This window comes from Scyliorhinus torazame, chromosome 3 (assembly GCF_047496885.1).
Source record: "Scyliorhinus torazame isolate Kashiwa2021f chromosome 3, sScyTor2.1, whole genome shotgun sequence".
Lineage (NCBI taxonomy): Eukaryota > Metazoa > Chordata > Chondrichthyes > Carcharhiniformes > Scyliorhinidae > Scyliorhinus > Scyliorhinus torazame.
In genome coordinates, this window is record NC_092709.1 from 279,529,860 (window position 1) to 279,557,162 (window position 27,303).

Here is a 27,303-nt window from a genome sequence, read left to right on the forward strand (position 1 = left end):
TTACTCACAGAGCACATATGACAGGGGCGAGGTTGTGTCGGTTCTTTGGGGTGGAGGACAGATGTGGGAGGTGCTCGGGAAGCCCGGCAAATCACGTCCATATGTTCTGGTTGAGCCCGGCACTGGATGGGTTTTGGAGGGGTTTTGCGAGGACTATGTCCAAGGTGGTGAAAGCCCGGGTCAAGCCGAGCTGGGGGTTGGCATTATTTGGGGTAACGGACGAGCCGGGCGTGCAGGAGGCGAAAGAGGCCGGTATTCTGGCCTTTGCGTCCCTGGTAGCCCAGCGGAGGATTTTGCTATTATGGAAAGATGCGAAGCCCCCTAGTGTGGAAGCTTGGAAGCCCCCTAGTGTGGAAGCTTGGAAGCCCCCTAGTGTGGAAGCTTGGATCAATGACATGGCAGGGTTCATCAAGCTGGAGAGGATAAAGTTTGCCTTGCGAGGGTCTGTGCAGGGGCTCCTTAGGCGGTGGCAACCGTTCCTAGACTGTCTCGCGGAGCGTTAGGAGGAGGTCAGCAGCAGCAGCAGCCCAGGGCCAGGGGGGGGGGGGGGGGGGGGGGGGGGGGGCGGGGGGTGGTGGTTCTTTTGAAGGGGCGTTTGGGTGGGTGGGGTGGGATTTCCCTATTGGTGTTTTTAAATGTCATATGGGGGGCTATTGTATATGGGGGAAATCCAATGTATAATTTTTGATTGTTGTGTTCTTGCTTCTTTCTTTTTGTTGAGGGGTGGGGGGGTTTGTTGAAAATCCTTTGAAAAATTTGAATAAATATTTTTTTTTTAAAAAGAAACAAGAAGGCAGACTATTATCTGAATGGCCATAAATTAGGAGAGGGGAACGTGCAACGAGATCTGGGTGTTCTCGTACAGCAGTCACTGAAGGTAAGCATGCAGGTGTAGCAGATGGTAAAGAAAGCAACTGGTATGCTGGTCTTCATTGTGAGAGGATTAGAGTACAGGAGCAGGGATGTCTTGTGGTAATTATACTGGGCCTTGGTGAGGCCACACCTGGAATATTGTGTGCAGTTTTGGTCTCCTTATCTGAGGAAGGATGTTCTAGCTATGGAGGGAGTGCTGCGAAGGTTTACCAGTCTGATTCCTGGGATGGCAGGACGATGTACAAGGAGAGATTGAATCGGTTAGGATTGTATTCACTGGAGTTCAGAAAAATGAGGGGAGATTTCATAGAAACCTATAAAATTCTAACAGGACAGGATAGATGCAGGAAGGATGTTCCCGATGTGTGTCCACAACCTTGGGCACAGTCTGAGGATACGAGGTAGACCATTTATGACAGAGATGAGGAGAAATGTCTTCACACAGAGATTGGTGAGCCTGTGGAATTCATTACCACAAGAAGTAGTTCAGTCCAAAACATTGTATGATTTCAAGAAGCAGTTAGATATAACACTTAGGGCAAAGGGGATCAAAGGATGTGGGGGAAAAAGGGATTAGACGATTGGGTTGGATGATCAGCCATGATCATAATGAATGGTGGAGCGGACTTGAAGGGCCGAATGGCTTCCTCCTGGTCCTATTTTTTTCTATGTTTCTTTTCTATGTTTCTGAATCAGACAGTTCTCAGGCCTGTTCCACCAATCAATTAGATCTGGAGTGATCTGAACTCCATTTACTCCAGTTTGTTCCATTTTCCTTAATGCCCATATCCTGAAAATTACAATTGGCCCACTATCCATTGAAACAGCAGATATACTCAATTCAAAAGAAAAATACCTCTTGGGAGTTTTTGTCCCGTAGTTGTTGACTGAGATTTTGTATCACCTCTAATAAATTTGCCTTCTCTGCTTGAAGCTTTCTCATATCCTCATCGTTCTCTCTTTCCTGCACCACAAATATATCAAAATGAGCAAACAAAAACAAGTTTTAAAAATAATTTTGAGACTGAAGTAAATCACACATGTTGGACTGAATTCATTTGTTGTGGCAGTGGCACTGTGCACCGGTCAGAAAACTGGTGACAATCTGCCATGGCCATTTCTGACAACCCCAAGTGGATTCAATGCCAATCAAGCAGTTAATTGTCTGCCATCAGGATTGCTATGACATTTAAGGCAAAGATCTTTGGATCAGCAGTGCCTCTGGGAGTGGTGGCCATTGCTAGTATTGCAGCAGGCCTCCAGGCAGGCGGTCTTCGAAGATAGGTGAGTGGAGCAGGCTCACCGGGACCAGTCAGGCAGGCCCTGGCTAGGGGATTGTTCTGAATGGCAGGCGTTTTTTTTTCGTGAATGCAGCCATTGCCACTGAGAGGGCCCCCCTGTGTACCACAGGGTGCCCAATCTAGGTGCAGTCTCCCCATGTTGCATACTGTGTTCCCCATACACACCTCCCATCATTGGCTGCAGGATGAGGGCCATTCACTGGTCATTAATTGGTCACTTAACAAAGAACAAAGAAATGTACAGCACAGGAACAGGCCCTTCGGCCCTCCAAGCCCGTGCCGACCATACTGCCCGACTAAACTACAATCTTCTACACTTCCTGGGTCCGTATCCTTCTATTCCCATCCTATTCATATATTTGTCAAGATGCCCCTTAAATGTCCCTATCGTCCCTGCTTCCACTACCTCCTCCGGTAGCGAGTTCCAGGTACCCACTACCCTCTGCGTAAAAAACTTGCCTCGTACATCTACTCTAAACCTTGCCCCTCTCACCTTAAACCTATGCCCCCTAGTAATTGACCCCTCTACCCTGGGGAAAAGCCTCTGACTATCCACTCTGTCTATGCCCCTCATAATTTTGTATACCTCTATCAGGTCGCCCCTCAACCTCCTTCGTTCCAGTGAGAACAAACCGAGTTTATTCAATCGCTCCTCATAGCTTATGCCCTCCATACCAGGCAACATTCTGGTAAATCTCTTCTGCACCCGCTCTAAAGCCTCCACATCCTTCTGGTAGTGTGGCGACCAGAATTGAACACTATACTCCAAGTGTGGCCTAACTAAGGTTCTATACAGCTGCAACATGACTTGCCAATTCTTAGACTCAATGCCCCAGCCAATGAAGGCAAGCATGCCGTATGCCTTCTTGACTACCTTCTCCACCTGTGTTGCCCCTTTCAATGACCTGTGGACCTATACTCCTAGATCTCTTTGACTTTCAATACTCTTGAGGGTTCTACCATTCACTGTATATTCCCTACCTGCATTAGACCTTCCAAAATGCATTAAGGGCATCAGTTAATCTCCGGCAGGAAGCCATCATTGACCTGCCTCGCCCCAACTTTATCAGGCGAAACTGGGAAGATGACAGGTTCTCCCCTTTCCACTTATCGCCCCGCAGTACCCCTCCCCTGTTTCCCAGCCTGCTCCCGGAAATGGGGGGTTAATTAATTTCCTGCTGCTGAGTAAGCCAAATGTTTTGGGGAATTTGGAATGATTGCAATTGCCTGATTTGAACAATAAGACAATTTTGTTTCTTCTATTCGGAGTAAATTATTGTTTTTTTAACAAATTCAAAATGCACAATATCACTTATATTCCAAACATAGTACCAGATATATCAGTGGGCATTTTTATTTTGCTGACTGGGAGGGAGCGGGTCAGTTGGGAAGTAATGGGGAACACGCAAGTTGAGATTCCCACGCCCGTCATGGGAGCTTAAACTCCACAGTGTGCCTGTGGCATCACTGATCAGCCGCCAGACCAGATTGACAGCATGGGCCTTGTGACGGGCAGGGAACTGGTCAATGAAGGTCACAGCAGTGCGTAGGTCACTGTGGGAGTTGACTGTGAAGGGATGGGATGGAACAGGGGGGGTGGCAGAAAGAGGAGGGGTGAGGGGGATAGAGTGTCGGCAGAAGGGCAATCAGGTCAACCAGGCAGGCTGTCAACCCTGGGAAGGAGGTGGTCACTGGGGATGTGGTTCATGATTGTGGAGGCCTCTTAAGCAGGCACCTGAATTCAGGAGATAGATACAAATCTCCTTAATCCACCAAGACCTTACCTCAAAGGTTGCATGGGTTCCCCAGTGTTCAGTAAACATTGTCAACAGCAGTTACAAGTTGAAAAGCTGAATGACAATGGTGCTTGCAGGCTGGTTAAACTAGCCGATTAGCTGTCCAACCACCTTCTGGAGTCAGCTAAAGTCAGACACGGACAGGTTGGAGGCTGGTTTGTGTCATGTACTAGATTTTTCAGGTTTTAGCCCCTCAACCAGTGAAACCCTTCCTTTTTTGAGATCAATAATCAGCCTATTCTTTTAAACTGCTCTGTAAAGTAGACAAAGGTCCTTTTGGAAACAATTCAATTATCATCAAAGCTGTTAATAATTTTTTAGATTAATCAGGATATTATTGTATATCTGCACTTCCTCCTTCAGATGCAATAAATACAGTAAGCAGTATTACATGTCTTTTAAACTCGGCTATTTAACACCTCTAGTGTTAAACTGTGTCTAAACAGCTTAAGGTTATGGTCCAGTTCATTAGAAATATAACAAAGGCCAGAATAGCTTCCTCCAGCAGAATTATTTCATTGCCCGCTAAGTAAAGCAAAGAAAGCAAATCAGAATCTTTTCATTTTTCAGTGACCAGGGGCGGGACTCTCCGACCCCCCGCCGGTTGTCGAATTCTCCCGCACCGGATATTCGGCGGGGGCGGGAAACGCGCCGGTCGGCGAGCCACCCCCCGGCGATTCTCTGGCCCGTGATGGGTCGAAGTCCCGCTGCTGGAATGCCAGTCCCGCCGGCAAGAATCAAACCACCTCTCTTACCGGCGGGACCAGGCGGTGCGGGCGGGCTCCGGGGTCCTGGGGGGGGCGCGGGCGATCTGGCCCCGGGGGTGCCCCAACGGTGGCCTGGCCCGCGATCGGGGCCCACCAATCCGCGGGCGGGCCTGTGCTGTGGGGGCACTTTTTTCCCTCCGCCTCGGCCACAGCCTCCACCATGGCCGACGCGGAAGAGACCCCCCCCCTGCGCATGCACGGGGATGACATCAGCAGCCGCTGATGCTCCCGCGCATGCGCGGACTTCCGCTGGCCGGCAAAGTCCTTTTGGCCCCAGCTGGCATGGCGCCAAAGGCCTTTCCCGCCAGCCGGCGGCATGCCAACCACTCCGGCACGGGCCTAGCCCCTCAAGGTGAGGGCTTGGCCCCTAAAGGTGCGGAGAAATCCGCACCTTTGGGGCGGCCCGACGCCGGAGTGGTTCCCGCCACTCCATCCCGCCGGGAACCCCGCCTCGCCGGGTAGGGGAGAATCCCGGCCCTGGTCTCTACAGAAAAGTACACATTTCAGAATAATATAAAAGCAAATTATTGCAGATGCTGGAATCTGAAAGCAAAAAGAAAATGCTGGAAAATCTCAGCAGGTCTGGCCGCATCTGTAGGGAGAGAAAAGAGCTAACGTTTCGAGACCCTTTGTCAAAGCTTTGAGCTTTGGTCATCTGGACTCGAAACATTAGCTCTTTTCTCTCCCTACAGATGCTACCAGACCTGCTGAGATTTTCCAGCATTTTCTTTTTGCTTTCAGAATAGTATAAAACTGGATATTAGATTGTCAAATGACCTGAAGAGAATCTTCTTCCACTTTAGATGTCTCACATTCTGATGAACGAGGACTGAGGGAGTCTGGAGTTACAGCCTCGCTAGATTGGGAACTCTAGACAAAACACCACAAAGTATCAATAGTTAAAGTGCTGACTGCAGTCGTAAATCCTCACTGGTAACAGAAAAATAAAACGACTCAACTGTTTTAATCAATCTAAGAAATTCAGTAACTAACCATTCTTAAAAGATTCAATACAACTGAATTTCTATCTATAAACACTTATATTTAATGTTGCTAATGAAATGGCCATTAGGTAGCTGCTTTCCTTTTACCTGTGTAGCACTGGTTGGTGGTGGTGGTGGTGGTGCTTTTCGTTTTTTAGGAGTTCCACTTCTATCTGCATAGATTTTAATGGTAGGATCCAGCTGAAAATTTTACAGATCAGAAATGTAGAGGAGTTAGTTTTGTTAGTAAAAGTTGTGAATGTTAAATTTATACAATTAGTTAATACATGCCTTCGTCTGTTATTTTGTTCCAAGTTTGTGCGTGCTCATTTAGTTGCAAGTTTAACATGCATAAGCAAAACTCAAATTTAAAAATGGACAGTATTGACATATCTGGATAATTAGAAGCTTTGTATCCGACATGAATGAAGCAACAATCCCTTCTGGACACTGATGGTTAAACTTAAAAGGCAGTAATACGCAGAGATCATTAAAGAGGTTCCAAGCCCCTTTTGAAACCAGCAAGTGGGTAATTGGCAGTAGTTCACAAAGGACCACAGGCAAGTCTATCCTGTAGGAAGAGACAGAATCACAGAATAATACAGTGCAGAAGACGCCCTTTGGCCCATCGAGTCTGCACCGACGCATGAAAAACATCTATCTACCTAATCCCATTTGCCAGCACTTGGCCCATAAGTCTTGAATATTATGACATGCCAAGTGCTCATCCAGGTACATTTTAAATGATGTAAGGCAACCCGACTCTACCACCCTCCCAGATAGTGCATTCCAGACCGTCACCACCCTCTGGGTAAAAAGGTTTTTCCTCAAAACCCCCTTTAACCTCCTGCTCCTCACCTTGAACTTGTATCCCCTTGTAACTGACCCTACAACTAAAGGAGAACATCTGCTCCCTATCCACACCCCTCATAATCTTGTACAATTGGTTCTACATAGCTTGAGGAGCAACACTCTGCAAGCATGGGGCAAGGAGAGGAGCCAGGCCTCCATAAACTATCCCAGTCAGTACAGGGATTGGACCTGTACCATTGGCTTCATTTTTCATCATACTCTATCCATCTAAGCTAACCGATCCCCACCAGGTCTCTGGTTTAAAAAACACACTGATAGAGAAGAAAGTAAATTCCACAGGCCCAAATGGTCAAAGACTGCTGAAGCAGTTGGAAAAGATTGATCGCATTGGAAATACAAGTCTCAAGAGGGTCTGCAATCAGGTAAAGGGGGCTTATACATTTGCAGGGCTACAGGGAAAAGTCAGGGGAGTGGGACTAGCTAAATTGTTTTTCAGTCCTAACAGAGCTGGATGGACTGCATGGCCTCATTCTGTTGGAAAAAGTGGTTTTATTCTAAGAACTGAAAAGGCCTATGTTTGTATCCAGCAGGCCAAACCATAGATAAAATCAGGAAGGTTTGAAGTTCAGAAGCAAGCTAAGGTATTATTACATTTTGAGACAAGTTGTCCATTTTTCCGCAGAAAGTTTCAAGAATCTGTTTTTAAAACAAATTGCATTCACCCAAATTTTTTTTTTTTTTTTTTTTTTTTTTAAAAGGCACAGAGATAGTAAGTGGTTAAAATGTTAATGACTTTTGCTTGAATACTGTTTCCCCAAACATTGCATACAGAACTTGTTAGCCGTCTTGGTAATTAATAAATATCTCACACCAATTGCAGTGACCATCTCTGGTCCTGGATACTCCGCTAGAGAACATGTGCTCACAGGCCCTCAAGTTGTGAACATAGGGGTATGAGAAAATCAAACACACACAATCAAGTAAGGTTTCCATCAAAAGGCCAATTAGAAGTCAATGGGTGTAGAAAATGTACATTTCTATGTAATTTTCAGGGTTAAATTTGTGTTTCACATACCAAAGTTTGCAGTGTGACTTCGAACTGTGCAAGTACCATATTGAGATGTCCTGCAGCTGAAGAGCTCCTCTCATTTAAGAGATGCATGTTGGCTTTAAATTGCATCACCAACACCTGAAAATTAGGTCCCCAATTAGGAGCTGTTATTGAACAGTGCAACTAGTGCTGACCGCCCACCTATTTAGTGATATTGAAACCCTAATCAATTTTATTTTGGGGCATGCTGTGTGTGCGGTGGAGGGGACGGAAATTGAGATTGTTTGAGGGAGCTTGCTGTGTGCAAATTTCTGCCATGTTGCCTGCATTACAACAGTGGCCACGCTTCAAAATAAATTCATTTTGTGAAATGCTTTGGGGCATCCTGATGTCTTCAAAGGTGCTGTATGATTTCCACTTCTGATGTTCCTTCTTAATAGTGAGGTTGACCACATGAGCATGATGGTGTCCAGGTCCACCTTCGGTGGTGGTGGTAAGCAAGCCGAGGTCATGCAGTAAACCATGTATTGAGTGGTCAGTTTTATGAACATTGCAGTGGAGGGCCACCACAATTATGAAGTGAGAGCTTCAATAGCATTGTGCGGAGCTCAGACTGCTGCCTTCACGGTTCTGGAGTTAGCATCTCCTCATGCTGCCATCCCATGAAGGAGAACTTAAATATATGTGGAGAGCTTGAACAAGGAGGGGCTTTCAGAGCATCACTACCACCCTTCAACCTACTTCTTCCCCCCACACAGAACAATTGATTTGTAGAGGCACCATCCCAATAATGACGGGTCCCATGGAACAGGCTCACGCCACCCTCTCCAAGGACGACAGCCTACCCACTATCCTGCAAATCTATCACCCAGTACCTTTGCTGGTTTCACACAGCCAGCTGACACAGGTGGCCCTGGTTGACACTGTAAACACAGCAGGCTGCAGTTGGGTTCAGTTGCTCCAGGTCACATCCACTGCAACTTACACAAACCCTTTGTGGACCATTAGCAGCTTTTCATCTCTGAGTATTTTATGACAGATGATCCACTTCATATTCCAACGTAGTAGGATTGCAGTCAGATTATTTCAATTCAACATTCTCCCAGTGTCTGCGTGGGTCTCACCCCCACAACCCAAAAAGATATGCAGGGTAGGTGGATTGGCCACGCTAAATTGCCCCTTAATTGGAAAAAAAAAAGAATTGGGTACTCAATATTTATATTAAGAAAAGGAAAATTTGTCAAATCCAGTGTAGAAGATGAATTCAGGAAGGCCAGGAAGATGTGGATATACATACATACTATATATATTATGTATAAAAATATCGTATGGATATATATACTATATATATATATAAAATGTAGCCCAAGAAAAGAGATATCTAAATTGATTGATTCTATCAAGAGAGAGAGAAAGGAAAAGGAAGTATTAAAAATGAATGAGACAAAAAGCAAAGATGCCATTCTCTGGGTTTAAGGAAAGGAAACAAAAATCTAAATTTCTATATAAACTTGTCTTTTTTTTTTATTTAAATTTTTTATTTAAAACAAATTTGTAACATTTCTAGAGAGAAAACAGGCCCTATGCACAGAGCCTTAACATAGTGAAAACAAACAGTGGGAAAGAATAAACATGTTAATAAAGCACTTCCCCTGTCAGCTCTGTTTGCCCTGCCCCACCTGTTCAACGAAACTAACATGGCTCTAACCCCCCCCCCGCCCCCGCCCCCCCCCCCCCCCCCCCCTCGGGTGCTGCTGTCGGTTTCCTGCGCTGTTCCCTAAAAGTCTGCAAGCAACTTTCTCACCCGGGGGATCCTTAGACACCCCCCCCCCCCCCCCCTTGCCCACTTAAATCTTCTCTGCTCTCCTTTCCGGCTGCCCTCTCCTAACCTCCCCTACCCCCCGAGGCCCGACCTGCCAGGCCAGCCCTGCGCTTGGCCCTAGCCTGCCCCTCCTCCTACTCTCCCTCCCCCCACACACCAAGGACCCATTATTCATAGATTTCATAGAATTTACAGTGCAGGAGGCCATTCGGCCCATCGAGTCTGCACCGGTTCTTGGAAAGAGCACCCTACCCAAGGTCCATACCTCCACCCTTTCCCCATAACCCAGTAACCCCACCCAACACTAAGGGCAATTTTGGACACTAAGGGAAATTTATCATGGCCAATCCACCTAACCTGCACATCTTTGGACTGTGGGAGGAAACCGGAGCACCCGGAGGACACCCACGCAGACACGGGGAGGATGTGCTGACTCCGCACAGACAGTGACCCAAGCCGGAATCGAACCTGGGACCCTGGAGCTGTGAGGCAATTGTGCTAACCACCATGCTACCGTGCTGCCCATTAACCTGATTGTATCTCACAGTGCCCTTTCAAGTCCCTTAACCAGCCCCTAGCCCATCCCCCTCTCTGAGGCCCCGATCTCCCGCCAAAATGTACCAAGCGCAGGGCCCCCTTTGCAGGGCCCCTCTCTCTACCCCCCCACTCCCCCCTCGATGCTATCCCCCCACAACACCCTACACAATGCGCCCTACAGCCCCCGCTCTCTGTCCCGGCTGAAAACAATCTTGGATAGAACATTACAGTACAGGATAATTTAACAAACCGCCGCCACACAAAAGCTCTGACAGCCCAGAGTCCTTTAGTACAAGTCCAGCTCTTCTTCTTTTAATAAAAGTCCACTCCTAGTCAGAGCAAATCAGGTTAACAGACCACCGCCACTGTACAGCACTGAGAAAACTAAGTGCCCGTTAAAGTGCCTGTTAGTTCAAGTCCAGCTTCTTTTCTTTAATAAAAGTCCAAACCTGTTCTGGTGTCTCAAAGTAGTAGTGAAGTTCCTCAAACGTAACCCAAAGCTTCGCAGGATACAGCATTCCAAACCTCACCTCCTTTTTGTAGAGGGCTGCCTTTACCTTGATGAATCCTGCACGCCTCATGGCCAGCTCCGTTCCCAGCTCCTGGTAGATGCGCACACCGCACAATTCTCCCATCTGCTGCTCCTCTCCGCCTTGGCCCATCGCAGCACACGTTTCCTGTCAGCAAGCCGGTGAAAGCGGACCACCAAGGCCCTCGGTCGGTCGCCCGTCCTGGGCTTCCTTGCGGGGGCTCTATGCGCCCCATCCAGGGGTCGGGGGAAGGCCTCCGGCCCCATCAGCACCTCGAGTATACCTTCCACGTATGCACCCACATCCGACCCCTCGCAGCCCTCGGGGAGGCCAACGATCCTCAAATTCTGCCTCCTGGCTCTGTTCCCCAGCTCAAGCTGCATCCTCCTCTGGCGGGCGTTGAACTCTTTCACCTCGTGCTCCAGCTCCGCCACCGTGTCCGCCTGGCTGGAGAGCTTCACCTCGACCTCCCTGAGTGCCTTCACCTGGACCACCTGCGCCTCGACCATTCGGTCCATTACCGCCCTCATCGGGTCCAACGTGTCCCTCTTCAATTCGGCGAAGCAGTTCTTAAAAAACTCCATCTGTTGCTCCCTGAGCCAGTGAGCCTCTGCTCCCTGGTCCCTGCCGTCCGCCATGTTTCGCCGCCTGGCCTGGGGTCCCTGCTGCTCCCGCTTCGAGTCCTGCTGCTCCACTCGACCACTTCTGGTCCAGCTGGTCATACTCTGGGGGGGGGGGGCAAACCTCTTCCCTATCGTACCCTCAACCTAACCAGGTTGCCAGGTCCCGCAAAATTCCGTTTAAAAGGTCTGTTTGCCCATCGCGGGCGGGAGCGATCCGACCTGCGACCTGTTTCCTTGAGGGCGCCACTGGAAGTTCTATATAAGCTTGTCTTAAAATATTTCTTGTCCATTTCATAACCACAATGCACCCTATCTATCATACATGTGAACAACGTGGACTTGAAACCCAACCTCCACCCCCTGCGATACTTCACCATTTCCAACCATCTTGTCTCGTACCTTTCAAAGCCTGCTGCTCTTACCAAGTTACAAAATGCACATTCCTGGATGAAGCAACTGCATTTCCAGGAAACTAGCAGCCAAGGACCATGTGTAATTCTTCCCTGCTTGTTGGGATGGTGAGCACAGGCTGGGCAACAGATGAGTACAGATGTCATCTATTGTTTCCATCAGAAAAATCCTGGGCGGAATTCTCCCCCCAACGGCGGGTGGGAGAATCGCCGAGGCGCCGCGTGTGTCCCGCCATGCCGCGCGTGTCCCGAATCGCCAGGCATGGTGGGACACACGCGGCGCCTCGGCGATTCTCCCACCCGCCGTTGGGGGGAGAATTCCGCCCAGGATTTTTCTGATGGAAACAATAGATGACATCTGTACTCATCTGTTGCAACGGGCGAGCGGCGATTCTCCGGCACGGATGGGCCGAGAGACCTGCTCAATACGACGGGTTCCCGCCGGCGCCGTCCACACCTGGTCGCTGCCGGCGGGAACAACGCGGGAATGCTGGGGGGGCGGCCTGTGGGGGGTTCCTGCACCGGGGGGCTCAAATGGGGTCTGGCCCGCGATCGGTGCCTCTCTGAAGGAGGACCTCCTTTCCTCCGCCGCCCCGCAAGATCCATCCGACATCTTCTTGTGGGGCGGCCTCGGGGAGGACGGCAACCACGTATGTGCGGGTTGGCGCCGGCCAACCCGCGCATGCACGGGTGACATCATGTACGCGGCGCCGGCTGCGTCATTTACGCGGCGCCAAGGCCCGGCGGGCGTAAATGACGCGACGCCCCTTCTAGCCCCCCGGGGGCGGGAGAATAGGGGGCTGGGAGCGGGCTCCGACGCCGGAGTGAAACACTACGGTTTTCACTCCGGCGTCGGCACTTAGACTCCCGATGGGAGAATTGCGCCCCCTTTTTTTATTAGCTGACATTTAGAATGTAAAACAACTTTTTCCTTCACCAGCAAAGCCTTTAGGCCACAATATACCGGATCTGATTTTTAAAAAATGTACTTTGCCTGTTTCAAGGTACACTCACAAAAAGTCACAAATTGAAATCAGAAAATGCTGGAAAGATTCAACAGATCAGGTGGCTTCAGTGTTAACAGATGCAGTGATAATGGGCGGAATCTTGCCAAATTTCTTCAAAGTGTCAGGCTCACACTGAAAACCAGCGTTAAGCTCTCCAGCTGTATAGGCCAGTTTTTTCTCCAGATCTGGAGCCTTTCTGAATAAAAAAAAAATGAGTGGGTGGAGTCCACGCAGGGCAGGGCATGATAGAGCCAGCAAGGCTGACTCCAGAGAGACTGGGGTGCCATCTTTAAAGGACGTCCTGATCAGAACTAACCACCACCACGGCGGATCAGGGGCTCTCCACCGAGGATAATCATCGCCAACATTTTCCCCCACCCCCGCCACCCACTCCTCCCTACCGCCAAAGATAAATGGAACACCCCAACCCCACCATGGAGCTCCCACTGGGGCCCACCGCTGGCACTACCCCCTGACACAGGTTGGCACAGTGCGACCTGCGCCGGGGGCAATCGTGCCCAGATCAAAGGATATGGGGGAAATCAGGATTCGGCAATTGAGTTGGATGATCAGGCATGATCAGAATGAATGGCCTCCTCCTGCTCCTATTTTCTATGTTTCTAATGACCCTCTCCCCCTTTGGGTATATACTTACCGTTGCACACCCAGAGGGATCCCCTTGACTGGTTCTCATAGAATCATAAAATTTACAGTGCAGAAGGAGGCCATTCGGCCCATCGAGTCTGCACCGGCCCTAGGAAAGAGCACCCTACTTAAGCAACCCTTCCACCCTATCTCTGTAACCCCAGCTAACCTTTTTGGACACTAAGGGCAATTTAGCATGGCCAATCTACCTAACCTGCACATCTTTGGATGTGGGAGGAAACTGCAGCACCCGGAGGAAACTCACACAGACATGGAGAGAACGTGCAGATTCCATACAGACAGTGACCCAAGCCAGGAATCGAACCTGGAACCCTGGAGCTGTGAAGCAACAGAGCTAACCACTGTGCTACCGTACTCATTTTGACAAAACTGTTGTGAACCTCTATGAATACTTAGTCAAGGGGGAACATGTGGTGGGGGGCCAGTTAATATTTAAATTGATTAAAATCCATGTAAATGAGGTTCCTACCCTTTGTTGGTGTGAACTGCGTGATGTCGCCGTCGAGGGACGGGGAAAATCGGAAAACGCGATTCTCTCCAAAGGGAGCTGTTCTCCTTGATGGCGATTGTGGGCTGAAAATCATCCCCAATGTTTTAGGTCTGTGACCTTACATTAGAGCTGACTATGATTTTATTTCAGATCGCCAACATCCGAACAATATTTTGCTTTTGTACCTTGAAAAATCAGGTTTTACTAGCACAAATGTCAAGTAACCTTCTTTACGCAATTTTAAGTAGTGTCATTTTAAATGTGAAATTATTGTTCATACTTTTGTGCCACATTTTTAAGTGTCAAAATAAGCTGTACCCTATTAAAAGCTTTGGTCCCTTATTAATATTGAACTGGACAAATGAATATATTCAAAACTTCTAGCAGGCCTTCAAGATAATGTCCCCATAATACAATAGCACTTACTATTAGTTAAATAATTATAGAACAATCGGTGCCTGTTTGAACATTTTATTCCATGCAGAAATGTAGAGAGGAAAGTCCTCCATGCAATAAATGTTAGATGGTTGAATCACATGTAGCCATCTGGATGGCCACATCCTGATTACAAAATGGACACTTGCAAAGAATGCAGGGAAAATTGGACAATGCTAAGAAACAAGCAGGTGCAAGCTCTGTCAGTTGATTAGAACCTTAAACTCTCAGACAGGGCCGAAACTACCGAGCAATCTACATACTAATGAGCCATCTCCGGGGACAAAAGGGAAACATTTAGATACACAATGTTAAGGCAGACTCCCCGACGCCAGAAGAACATAGAACATAGAAAATACAGCACAGAACAGGCCCTTCGGCCCACAATGTTGTGCCGAACCTTTGTCCTCGATTAATCATAGATTATCATTGAATTTACAGTGCAGAAGGAGGCCATTCGGCCCTTTGAGTCTGCACCAGCTCTTGGAAAGAGCACCCTACCCAAACTCAACACCTCCACCCAACACCAAGGGCAATTTGGACATTAAGGGCAATTTATCATTGGCCAATTCACCTAACCCGCACATCTTTGGACTGTGGGAGGAAACCGGAGCACCCGGAGGAAACCCGGAGGTGAAGCTAAGACAAAGCAGATTGACAGTCACCAGGACACGCCCAGCGATCAGGGAACCACCCCTCTATTGGAGGAAAATTGATACAGATGATTGAGAAAGTTGAGGCCAAGTTCAAGGCCCGCCCAAAAGCGCGCAAAGCCCTTTTTAGTATAAAAGGTATTCCCCAAGGGAGAATCTTCCTCCTTTGGCTTTGGCTCTCACCGAAGAGAGAGACCTGCCTAGCAGCTGCACCAGACCAAGTAAGTCCCAAGTCAACGTACGCTACGAGATAGACGCTCCTAGTTGCTACCCTGTAAACAGCTCAACCCAGCAGCCTCAGAACCGAGCAACGGACATTGTTCCTCTGACTGAGTGGGCACCCGAAGCTAAGTATAGGCTTTAGTAATAGTGGTAGTTTTGTTTGTAGAGTTTATGCATGAGTAGATTTGACTGTGTGTAAATAAATGAGCATTGCTTTTGAACTTACTAACTGGTGTATCGAGTCATTGATCAGTATTCAGTTCTGAACCTTGTGGCGGTGTCGAAAGATACCTGGCGACTCTTGAACAAACGTGATTAAACAGAGCCAAATTAACAGCCAACCAAAAGTTAGCAACACACAGCACATATTTTGTTGGTGACATATTTGACACTCTGGAAATCAAAAATCCTGGATGTGATTCTGCCAACAGTTTATAAGGCGCGGGATTCTTCCGCTGCGCCTGTCCGGCGACCGGAAATTTGTTCCCGAGGTCAATGGAATTCCCCCCCACCGGCCATCCCAGACCAGCCCATCAGACAATGCACCGATGCAGGTTGTAACAGTGGTAACAAATGTTTAATGTGAACAAATATATACAGATTTGTGCTCTAGCCCCGATAACTAGTGTATAACATCCTGGCCTTACACAAGGCCCTAATGCTACGTCTAGTTGGTTCCCCAGACAGTACAGCAGGAGTGGAGGCGGCCTGGTGTGATTCCTGTCCTGCGACTGAGGTCCCCATTGGCGGGCGTATTCTGGGGCGACAGGGCCAAGGTGGGCCCGGCTGCTTCTCAGGTGTCCCGGGTGGCGTGGTGCCGCCCTGTTCTGCCCAACAGATGCACCGGGGAGGGAGCAGGTTTGCCCGATGGCCCCCAGGCTACTCCACAGGGGGTTCCCAAAGGGACTGGGACACCTCCCTCCCACCACATCGGCCAGCGCCCAGGCAATGCCACCGATGTTCCCAGCCATGGCCTTCTGTGACTGGCCAATACTCAGGAGCGCCCTTGCAATTGCCAGGTGGCTCTGGGACTTAGTCGCTTGTGAGGCAGCAACCTTGTTCTGGGCGTCAGCCAGCACCTACATGGAATGTCCCAGCACTTGGACATGGTGATCCATAGCTGAAACCGTAGCCCCAAATGCCTCCACCACAGACGCACCCTTGCGTGTTGGCCTGGGTGGCACGCATTGTCTCAGGCAGAGGGCTGGTATCCGAGCTGCTTTCAGCATTGGTGCCCGGCTTATGGGAGGGGCTCCGGCAATGGCACTGGCTGGGGGTGGGAGATGCCAGATTGACCTGCCCCATCCCCAGCAGGTCCTGTAAGACACAAGACGAATGATTAGACTGCAGGCCAGGAGGGGTGGAGTGAGGGTGCTATTGGGGTGAAGGTGGTGTGGAGGTGAAGGAGTGGTGTTGGTGGTGTGGAAGGTGGGGGGGGGGGTGGAGTTTTCACACGCACCATGAAGAACCGCAACTAAGCTGGGTCTCGCTTCCTCCCCCGTGCTCCACCTCGGCGACTTCCCTTTTCTCTGGGCCACCGATCACGTCCAGGGCCCTCTGTTCTGCCATAGTGAGGGGCCAGATCCGGCAGTCCCCCTCCTGACTTGTCCCACTCCCGGCAGTTGTCCACGGCCTTCTCCTAGTGGGGTGGGGGGGATCTGCTCCTCCCCCCTGCGGGTTCACAGGGAACATAGCCAGGGTCCTAGGTTCGATTCCCACTTGGGTCATTGTCTGCGCGGAGTCTGCACATTCTCCCTGTGTCTGTGTGGGTTTCCTCCGGATGCTCTGGTTCCTCCCACAGTCCTGAAAGACGTGCTGTTAGGTAATTTGGACATTCTGAGTTCTCCCTCTGTGTACCCGAACAGGCGCCGGAGTGTGTCGACTCGGGGCTTTTCACAATAACTTCATTGCAGTGTTAATGCAAGCCTACTTGTGATAAAAATAAAGATTATTATAAGATTTATATAAGATTTTGCTTTAACGCAGGTTAAGGTTGTAACCTGAGAAGGCTCTTAACTCCTTCAGTAGTTTCATTATCTCTTCCATGCTGGCCAGGTGGTTTGAAATGTAGAGGAGCAGATCAACCACAGAGAGAGAGACTCTATGCCCTCTGTCTTCCCTTTGGTTATCTCTCCACCCCTTCGCCACTCTGAGGGTGATCACCAGCGGCTCGATTCCCAGAGCGAACAGTAGTGAGGATAATGGGCATCCCTTCCTCATGCCTCTGTGCAGCTGGAAGTATCCAGAGCAGGTGGTATTTGTCCGTACGCTCGCCATGGGAGCTTGGTACAGTAGCTTCACCCACGCGGTGAACCCTTGCCCAAACCCAAACTGTTCCAGTACCTCTGAGGTCCTTCCATTTGACCCTGTGAAAGGCCTTTTCTGCATCCAGGGAGATGATCACCTCCTGTGTTCTCTCCCCGGATGGAGTCATGATCACGTACAGCAGGCACCTGATGTCCGCTGTTAATTGTCTGCCCTTCACAAAGCCTGTCTGATCTTCCGCGACCACCTCCAGCATGCAGTTCTCCAGCCACCTCGCCAGGATCTTGGCGTCAGTATTTAGGAGTGATATGGGTCTGTATGACCCACACTCTCGTCTGGTCTTTGTCCTTTTTAGAGATCAGTGATATTGAGGTCTGAGCCAGCGTTGGTGGCAGGGGTTCCCCTTAATGGTGAGTCAGTGAACATCATGAGCAGGGCCAGTGCTGGCGCAAACAGTTTGTAGAAGTCCGCCAGGAATCCATCCGGATCCGGCGCTTTCCCTGCCTTCATGGAGCTAATGCTCTCCGTGACTTCCCCCAGTTCTAAAGGTGCTTCCAGGCCCCGTCTCCTTGCTTCTCTCACGACTGTCATGTCCAGTCCATCGAGGAACTGCTTCATCTTTGAGAACCCCCCGGGGGCTCGGAGGTGTACAGCTCTCAATAGAAGGTTGCGAAGGCCTCGTTAATCTCATCTGCAACTAGCCTGCCGCTCTGTCCTTTACCTGGGCTATTTACCTCACGGATGTCTGCCATCTCAGCTGGTGAGCCAGAAGGCAGCTGGCTTTGTCTCCATGCTCATGAAAGTTCCCCCGTGTCTGGCGGAACTGGTTCACTGCTTTGGACAGCAGATCAAAGTCCCATTTGCAGTTTTTTCCTCTCCGCCAGTAGTTCCAAGGTACGAGCTGTGAATTACTGCTGATCCACCAGTACGGAGTCAATCAGCTGTTGCCTAGCCGCCCTCTCCTTATCTTTGAGCATCCTGAACGCAATAATTTCCCCCCTTATCACTGCCTTCAGTGCCTCCCAAAATGTGGAGGATGAGACCTTCCATTTTGGTTGCAGGTTACATAACCTTTGATGGCTTGTGATATCTTCTCACAGTATGTTTCGTCGGTGAGGAGGGCCATGTCCAGGCTCCATGGGGAGTGTTGGGCCCAGCCTGTCTTCAATCTCACATCCACATAGTGTGGAAGCATCCCAGGATATTGAAGGAAATGAGAGGGGGAATTGGAGAGGGGATTGGCCATAGTCTTGCAGTCTTCTCCAGATTCAGGGGAGGTGCCAGAGGACTGGAGAATTGCAAACATCATGCCCTTGTTCAAAAAGGTCTGTAAGGATAAGCTCAGCCAATACTGCCCAGTCAGTTTACATTTGGTGGTAGGAAGCTTATAGAAACAATTATTCAGGATAGAATTAATAGTCACAAGGAAAAAAAAAAGGTTGATTAGGAAGAGCCAGCATGGATTTCATAAGAGAACATTGTATTCAGCTAACTTGTTCGAGCTTTTGAAGAGGTAACAAAGAGGGTTGATAAGAGTAACACTCTTGATGTAGTGTAGATGAACAGCAGAAGGCATTCGGTGCAGTGCCACACAACAGGAAAGGTTATAGCTCATGGAATAAAAGGGACATCAACAACATGGATACAAAATTGACTGAGTACTGGATACCCTTCGGACTGGAGGAAGATTTGTAGTGGAGCTCCCCATGGGTCAGTATAGGGACCCTTGCTTTTCCTTCTATATATATTAATCATCTAGAACTTGGTGTACGTGGGACAATTTCAATTTTTGTGGATGATACAAAATGTAGAAGCATTGTAAACTGTGAGGAGGGTAGTGTAGGACTTTGAAAGGACACAGACAAGTTGGTGGAGTGGGCAGATAGGTGGCAGATGAAGCTCAATGCGGAGACGTGTGAGGGGATGCTTTTTGGTAGGAAGAACACGAAGGAGCCATATCAAATAAGGGGTAAAATTCTTAAAGGTGTGCAGAAACAGAGGCACCTTGGTGTATTTGTGCATAAGTCATTAAAGTTGGCAAGACATGTGAAGAGTGCAGTTAATGAAGTATATCATTAACTGGGGTTATTAATAGAGGCATAGAGTACAAGAGCAAAATGGTTATGCTGAACTTGCATAGGACATTAGTTAGACCTCAGCTGGAGTGCTGTGTACAGTTCTGGGTGCCACACTTTAGGAAGGATCTGAACACATAGGAGAGTGTAGAAGAGGTTTACAAAAATGGTTAGAACCGTTCTCCTTGGAGAGAAGAAGCTAAGAGGAGATTTGATAGAGGTGTTCAGAGTCATGAGTGTGCTGGACAGAGTAGATAGGGAGAATCTGTTCTCACTCGTAAATAGATCGACAATGAGAGAGCGCAGATTTGTGATTTGCAAAAGAAACAAACTTGATGTGAGAAAAACCTTTTCGCAGAACAAGTGGTTTGGGTCTGGATTGTACTGGGGGTAAGCCATGGGGTACAGGTCTCTGGCACAGAGTCTGTCCCTGTTGCTCAGAAGGGAAGGGGGGAGAGGAGTAGAGCATTAGTTATTGGAGATTCCATAGTCAGGGGATTAGATAGGAGATTCTGTGGGAACGAGAGAGACTCACGGTTGGTGTGTTGCCTCCCAGCGGCCAGGGAGTGTGATGTCTCAGATCGTGTTTTCGGGAACCTTAAGGGGGAGGGGGAGCAGCCCCAAATCGTGGTCCACATAGGTACCAACGACATAGGTAGGGATAGGGACGTAAGGCAGGAAGCAAGGGAGTTAGGGTGGAAACATAGATCTAGGACAAACAGAGTTATTATCTCTGGGTTGTTACCCGTGCCACGTGATAGCGAGACGAGGAATAGGGAGAGAGAAGAGTTGAACACGTGGCTACAGGGATGCTGCAGGAGGGAGGGTTTCAGATTTCTGGATAATTGGGGCTCATTCTGGGGTCAGTGGGACCTCTACAAACGGGATGGTCTACACCTGGACCAGAGGGGTACCAATATCCTGGGGGGGAAATTTGCTAATGCTCTTCAGGAGGGTTTAAACTAGTTCAGCAGGGGCTTGGGACCTGAACTCTAGCTCCAGTATACAGGAGGTTGAGAGTAGTGAGGACATGAGTAAGGCTTCAAAGTTGCAGGAGTGTACCGGCAGGCAGGAAGGTGGTTTAAAGTGTGTCTTCTTCAATGCCAGGAGCATCCGGAATAAGGTGGGTGAACTTGAGGCATGGGTTGGTACCTGGGACTTCGATGTTGTGGCCATTTCGGAGACATGGATAGAGCAGGGACAGGAATGGTTGTTGCAGGTGCCGGAGTTTAGATATTTCAGTAAGCTCAGGGAAGGTGGTAAAAGAGGGGGAGGGGTGGCATTGTTAGTCAAGGCCAGTGTTACGGTGGCAGAAAGGACGTTTGATGAGGACTCATCTACTGAGATAGTATGGGCTGAGGTTAGAAACAGGAAAGGAGAGGTCACCCTGTTAGGGGTTTTCTATAGGCCTCCGAAAAGTTCCAGAGATGTAGAGGAAAGGATTGCAAAGTTGATTCTGGATAGGAGCGAAAGCAACAGGGTAGTTGTTATGGGGGACTTTAACTTTCCAAATATTGACTGGAAACGCTATAGTTCGAGTACTTTAGATGGGTCCATTTTTGTCCAATGTGTGCAGGAGGGTTTCCTGACACAGTATGTAGATAGGCCAACGAGAGGCGAGGCCATATTGGATTTGGTACTGGGTAATGAACCAGGACAGGTGGTAGATTTGGAGGTAGGTGAGCACTTTGGTGATAGTGACCACAATTCGATAACGTTTACTTTAGTGATGGAAAGGGATAGGTATATACTGCAGGGCAAGAGTTATATCTGGGGGAAAGGCAATTATGATGCGATGAGGCATGACTTACGATGCATCAGATGGAGAGGAAAACTGCAGGGGATGGGCACAATGGAAATGTGGAGCTTGTTCAAGGAACAGCTACTGCGTGTCCTTGATAAGTATGTACCTGTCAGGCAGGGAGGAAGTGGTCGAGCAAGGGAACCGTGGTTTACTAAAGCAGTCAAAACACTTGTCGAGAGGAAGAAGGAGGCTTATGTAAAGATGAGACATGAAGGTTCAGTAAGGGCGCTGGAGAGTTACAAGTTAGCTAGGAAGGACCTAAACAGAGAGCTAAGAAGAGCCAGGAGGGAACATGAGAAGTCTTTGGCAGGTAGGATCAAGGATAACCCTAAGGCTTTCTATAGATATGTCAGGAATAAAAGAATGACTAGGGTAAGAGTAGGACCAGTCAAGGACAGTAGTGGGAAGTTGTGCGTGGAGTCCAAGGAGATAGGAGAGGTGCTAAATGTATATTTTTCGTCAGTATTCACACAGGAAAAAGACAAGTTGTTGAGGAGAATACTGAGATTCAGGCTACTAGACTAGTAGGGCTTGATGTTCATAAGGAGGAGGTGTTAACAATTCTGGAAAGTGTGAAAATAGATAAGTCCCCTGGGCCGGATGGGATTTATCCTAGTATTCTCTGGGAAGCTAGGGAGGAGATTGCTGAACCTTTGGCTTTGATCTTTAAGTCATCTTTGTCTACAGGAATAGTGCCAGAAGACTGGAGGATAGCAAATGTTGTCCCCTTGTTCAAAAAGGGGAGTAGAGACAACCCCGGTAACTATAGACCAGTGAGCCTTACTTCTGTTATGGGCAAAATCTTGGAAAGGTTTATAAGAGATAGGATGTATAAACACATGGTAAGGAATATTTGATTAGAGATAGTCAACACGGTTTTGTGAAGGGTAGGTCGTGCCTCACAAACCTTATTGAGTTCTTTGAGAAGGTGACCAAAAACGTGGATGAGGGTAAAGCAGTTGATGTGGTGTATATGGATTTCAGTAAAGCGTTTGATAAGGTTCCCCATGGTAGGCTACTGCAGAAAATACAGAGGCATGGGATTCAGGGTGATTTAGCAGTTTGGATCAGAAATTGGCTAGCTGGAAGAAGACAAAGGGTGGTGGTTGATGGGAAATGATCAGACTGGAGTCCAGTTACTAATGGTGTACCACAAGGATCTGTTTTGGGGCCACTGCTGTTTGTTATTTTTATAAATGACCTGGAGGAGGGCGTAGAATGATGGGTGAGTAAATTTGCAGGTGACACTAAAGTCGGTGGAGTTGTGGACAGTGCGGAAGCATGTTACAAGTTACAGAGGGACATAGATAAGCTGCAGCGCTGGGCTGAGAGGTGGCAAATTGAGTTTAATGCAGAAAAGTGTGAGGTGATTCATTTTAGAAAGAATAACAGGAAGACAGAGTACTGGGCTAATGGTAAGATTCTTGGCAGTGTGGATGAGCAGAGAGATCTCGGTGTCCATGTACATAGATCCCTGAAAGTTGCCACCCAGGTTGAGAGGGTTGTTCAGAAGGCATACGGTGTGTTAGCGTTTATTGGTAGAGGGATTGAGTTTTGGAGCCTGAGGTTATGTTGCAGCTGTACAAACTCTGGTGCGGCCGCATTTGGAGTATTGCGTCCAATTCTGGTAGGCGCATTATAGGAAGGATGTGGAAGCATTGGAAAGGGTGCAGAGGAGATTTACCAGAATGTTGCCTGGTATGGAGGGAAGATCTTATGAGGAAAGGCTGAGGGACTTGAGGCTGTTTTCGTTAGAGAGAAGGTTAAGAGGTGACTTAATTGAGGCATACAAGATGATCAGAGGATTGGATAGGGTGGACAGTGAGAGCCTTTTTTCGCAGATGGTGATGTCTAGCACGAGGGGACATAGCTTTAAATTGAGGGGAGATAGATATAAGACAGATGTCAGAGGTAGGTTCTTTACTCAGAGAGTAGTAAGGGCGTGGAATGCCCTGCCTGCAACAGTAGTGGACTCGCCAACACTAAGGACATTCAAAAGGTCATTGGATAGACATATGGACAATAAGGGAATAGTGTAGATGGGCTTTAGAGTGGTTTCACAGGTCGGCGCAACATCGAGGGCCGAAGGACATGTACTGCAATGTAATGTTCTATGTTCTATGTTCTAAGTGTGGTGGAGGCAGATTCAATTGAGGTATTCAAGAGAGCAGGAGATGTTTATTTGATTGGAAACAATATGCAGGTTTACGGAGAAAAGGATAGAGAATGGCGCTAAATCATAATGCTCACTCGGAGAGTCAGTGCAGACATGATGGGCCGAATGGTTCTGTGATTCTGTATGTGCACTCCACATTGGGCAAACATAAGATCTACATTTGTGGTATCTCAGTAGCTTGGTTTGGAAAAGCTACTTCATTGTGTGATTTCCATGTGGGGACACAGTTAATGGGGTGAAAAAAAGCACCATATGGAATATTGAATACAAGTGAACTATTTCTTGCTTTAGAAGGTCAGGTGAATCTTTATTATCTTAGTAAAACTGGCAGAGCTCAATTCGCCTGTTAGACAATTACTCTAATTGCTTTTGAGAAATCTTGGCTATCATACTACCTGACTGACCTGCTAAGCATAGGAGAAAACTGAAATTAGTGGACAAGAGCAATTGTTATATTTCAGCACGGTAGCATAGTGGTTAGCACAATTGTTTCACAGCTCCAGGGTCCCAGGTTCGATTCCCGGCTTGGGTCACTGCCTGTGCAGAGTCTGCGTGTTCTCCCCGTGTGTGCGTGGGTTTCCTCCGGGTGCTCCGGTTTCCTCCCACAGTCCAAAGATGTGCAGGTTAGGTGGATTGGCCATACTAAATTGCCCTTAGTGTCCAAAATTGCCCTTAGTGTTGGGTGGGGTTACTGGGTTATGGGGATAGGGTGGAGGTGTGGGCTTGGGTAGGGATGCTCTTTCCAAGAGCCAGTACAGACTTGATGGGCCGAATGGCCTCCTTCTGCACTGTAAATTCTATGAATAAGCATCTCATTCTCAGAAAAATGGTCAAAGGAATTTATAATTATGATTGCTTACAAAAAAATATAAATATGAAAGGTGATTTTCAAGCCAAGTATTCGATAGGATTGAAGGGCCCTAGCTTGAAATATGCTTAAAAACACAGTGCAGAAAACATTATGGAGCTTTAGAGTAAATCACAAATGTAACTTTACCTGTTTTGATGCCTGCGCCGATTTCATATCTATTTTGAAGTAGAAAACAGGAAGAGAAGAAAAAGAAAAATTAATGCACAATTATACAGGACCAACTAATTTAATAATTTGCTTGGGTCTATAAATAATTCTAAGTCGCATGAGATCATGTTAAAACCACTCTGGTCTTAATCCGCAACCTTAGTTTTCAAACATGTTGCCCATTTATAGTGGGCCCTGTATGACGGTTGTGGAACATCAGACTGCACACTTTGTTCCTGAGAATATGTCATACTGGGCTATTCTTGTTGCTAAGGAAACCTGACTGGCTGCTAAGTTATGATCCAGCGCCATTCCTAATCTGTTCAACTATTGAGTTGTCAAGACCATAAGTTTTTTAAAAAAGCTATGTAAAATTTTGATCATTTCTAAATTTATAGGCTTCACTGTGTACTTAATATACATTAAATTCCAAGATAAACTTGTTTACAGTAAGCTTTATAACTTTAACAGTACAGCATGGTCACAACTAAATATCATGTTTAAAATTCAGGAAATATCTTTAAAATGTGTAAGAACATAAGAACAAGAGCAGGAGTAGGCAATTCAGCAACTCAAGCCACCTCCGCTATTCAATATGATCATGGCTGATCTCCACTCGGCCTAAACTCCACTTTCCTGCCCATTCTCCATTATTCTTCAACCCATTACTAATTAAAAGCTATCACTCTCCTCCTTCAATTTACTCAGTCCCAGAATCCACTGCACTCTCGGGATAGTGAATTCTCCAGATTCACGAACTTTTGAGAAGTAATTTCTTCTCATCTCTGTTTCAAATCTGCTACCCCTTATCCTAAAACTATGACCTCTTGTTCTAGATTGCCCCCCTCGAAGTCAACTTTACCTTTTATCATCGTATATACCTCAATTAGATCTCCTCTCATTCTTCTAAACTCAAAGAGAGTATAGGCCTAAACTGTTCAATCTCTCTTCATAAGACAAGCCCCATATCTCTGGAATCAATCTAGTAAATCTCCTCTGAACTGCCTTTAATGCAACTAACTACATCCCTCTGCAAATAAAGGGACCAAAACTGTACACAGTACTGCAGGTGTGGTCTCACCAATGTCTTATAGAGTTGCAGCAACACTTCCCTACTTTTATACTCTATTCCTTTAGCTAAACTCTTATTTCTAGCTATGAAGGCCAAAATTTCAGTTGCCTTCCTTATTTTAATACTTTTCCTTCAACTATCTTTTTCCTGGAAGCCTTCCAGGGATTCCACTGAAGAAATCGCCCAGATCTCAACGAAAAGAATCAATGAATACAGACATATTTGTTTTCTGTCTTCCCCAATTTCCCTCCAGCCCAAAATACAAGTGCTGTACATACATGTTGGAAACAGTATACAGTATTTAAAAATCATGGGCGAGATTCTCCGACCCCCCGCCAGGTCGGAGAATCGCCGGTGGCTGGCGTGAATCCCGCACCCGCCGGTTGCCAAAGTCTCCGGCACCAGAGATTCGGCAGGGGCGGGAATCGCGCTGCGCCAGTTGGCAGGCCCCCCCCCCCCACGATTCTCCGGACCGGATGGGCCGAAGTCCCGCAGCTAAAATGCCTGTCCCGCCGGCGTAGATTAAACCACCTACCTTACCGGCGGGACAAGGCGGCGCGGGCGGGCTCCGGGGTCCTGGGGGGGCGCGGGGCGATCTGGGCCCGGGGGGTGCCCCCAGGGTGGCCTGGCCCGCGATCGGGGCCCACCGATCCGCGGTCAGGCCTGTGCAGTGGGGGCACTCTTTTCTCTTCCGCCTTCGCCACGGTCTCCACCATGGCAGAGGTGGAAGAGACTCCCTCCACTGCACATGAGCAGGAATGCCGTCAGCGGCCGCTAACACTCCCGCGCATGCGCCGCCCGGCAATGTCATTTTCGCGCCAGCTGGCGGGGCACTTTTGCCAGCTGGCGGGGCGGAAATTCGTCCGGTGCGGGCCTAGCCCCTTATGGTTGGGGCTCGGCCCCCAAAGATGTGGAGCATTCCGCACCTTTGGGGCGGCGCGATGCCCGACTGATTTGCGCCGTTTTGGGCACCAGTCGGCGGATATCGCGCCGATACCGGAGAATTTCGCCCCATATTCAGAATTAGGATTCATCAGTTGTATTTGAAACTGGAAATAACACTTTTGGCACAGGTTCATTGCTCAATTGTTCTGCTGAGTTGACTCTGCATGAGTTGTTAGGGAAAGTAAATGCTCACTACAGAACATGATTGAGTTACGATGTTTATGCTCAAACTAAATAGAACCGCTTTGTTACAAAATACTTTTGTGCTTAATACACATTCCATTTATATTTCTTTTTTTTTTAATAAATATTTTATTGAAAATTTTTGGTCAACCAACACAGTACATTGTGCATCCTTTACACAATATTATAACAACACAAATAACAATGACCTATTTTATAAACAAAAAATGAATAAATAATAAATAACAAAAATGAAAACTAACCCTAATTGGCAACTGCCTTATCACAAGTAACACTCTCCAAAAATATAATTTAACAGTCCAATATATAATTATCTGTCGCAACGACCTATACATATTATACAGTATATATTAACAACCCTGAGAGTCCTTCTGGTTCCTCCCCCCCCCCCCCCGATCCTGGGCTGCTGCTGCTGCCTTCTTTTTTCCATTCCATCTATCTTTCTGCGAGGTATTCGACGAACGGTTGCCACCGCCTGGTGAACCCTTGAGCCGACCCCCTTAGAACAAACTTAATCCGCTCTAGCCTTATGAACCCTGCCATGTCATTTATCCAGGTCTCCACCCCCGGGGGCTTGGCTTCTTTCCACATTAACAATATCCTGCGCCGGGCTACTAGGGACGCAAAGGCCAAAACATCGGCCTCTCTCGCCTCCTGCACTCCCGGCTCTTGTGCAACCCCAAATATAGCCAACCCCCAGCTTGGTTCGACCCGGACTCCTACTACTTTTGAAAGCACCTTTGTCACCCCCATCCAAAACCCCTG

The 27,303-nt window shown here is 48.0% G+C and overlaps 1 protein-coding gene across 6 annotated transcripts in view; it reads right to left on the bottom strand.

The window, feature by feature from the left end:
• rai14 (retinoic acid induced 14) overlaps nucleotides 1-27,303 on the bottom strand; it is a 379,848-nt gene that overhangs the window by 28,726 nt on the left and 323,819 nt on the right. For 5 of the 6 annotated variants that reach the window (XM_072497306.1, XM_072497307.1, XM_072497305.1 and 2 more), the window contains 4 exons: nucleotides 24,297-24,325; nucleotides 5,829-5,921; nucleotides 5,515-5,607; nucleotides 1,730-1,837 (listed from right to left, as the gene is read on the bottom strand). In XM_072497306.1, the coding sequence (XP_072353407.1) occupies nucleotides 1,730-1,837; nucleotides 5,515-5,607; nucleotides 5,829-5,921; nucleotides 24,297-24,325 (323 nt within the window). The remainder of the gene's footprint in view (nucleotides 1-1,729; nucleotides 1,838-5,514; nucleotides 5,608-5,828; nucleotides 5,922-24,296; nucleotides 24,326-27,303) is intronic. The other variant, XM_072497310.1, reaches the window with a different exon arrangement.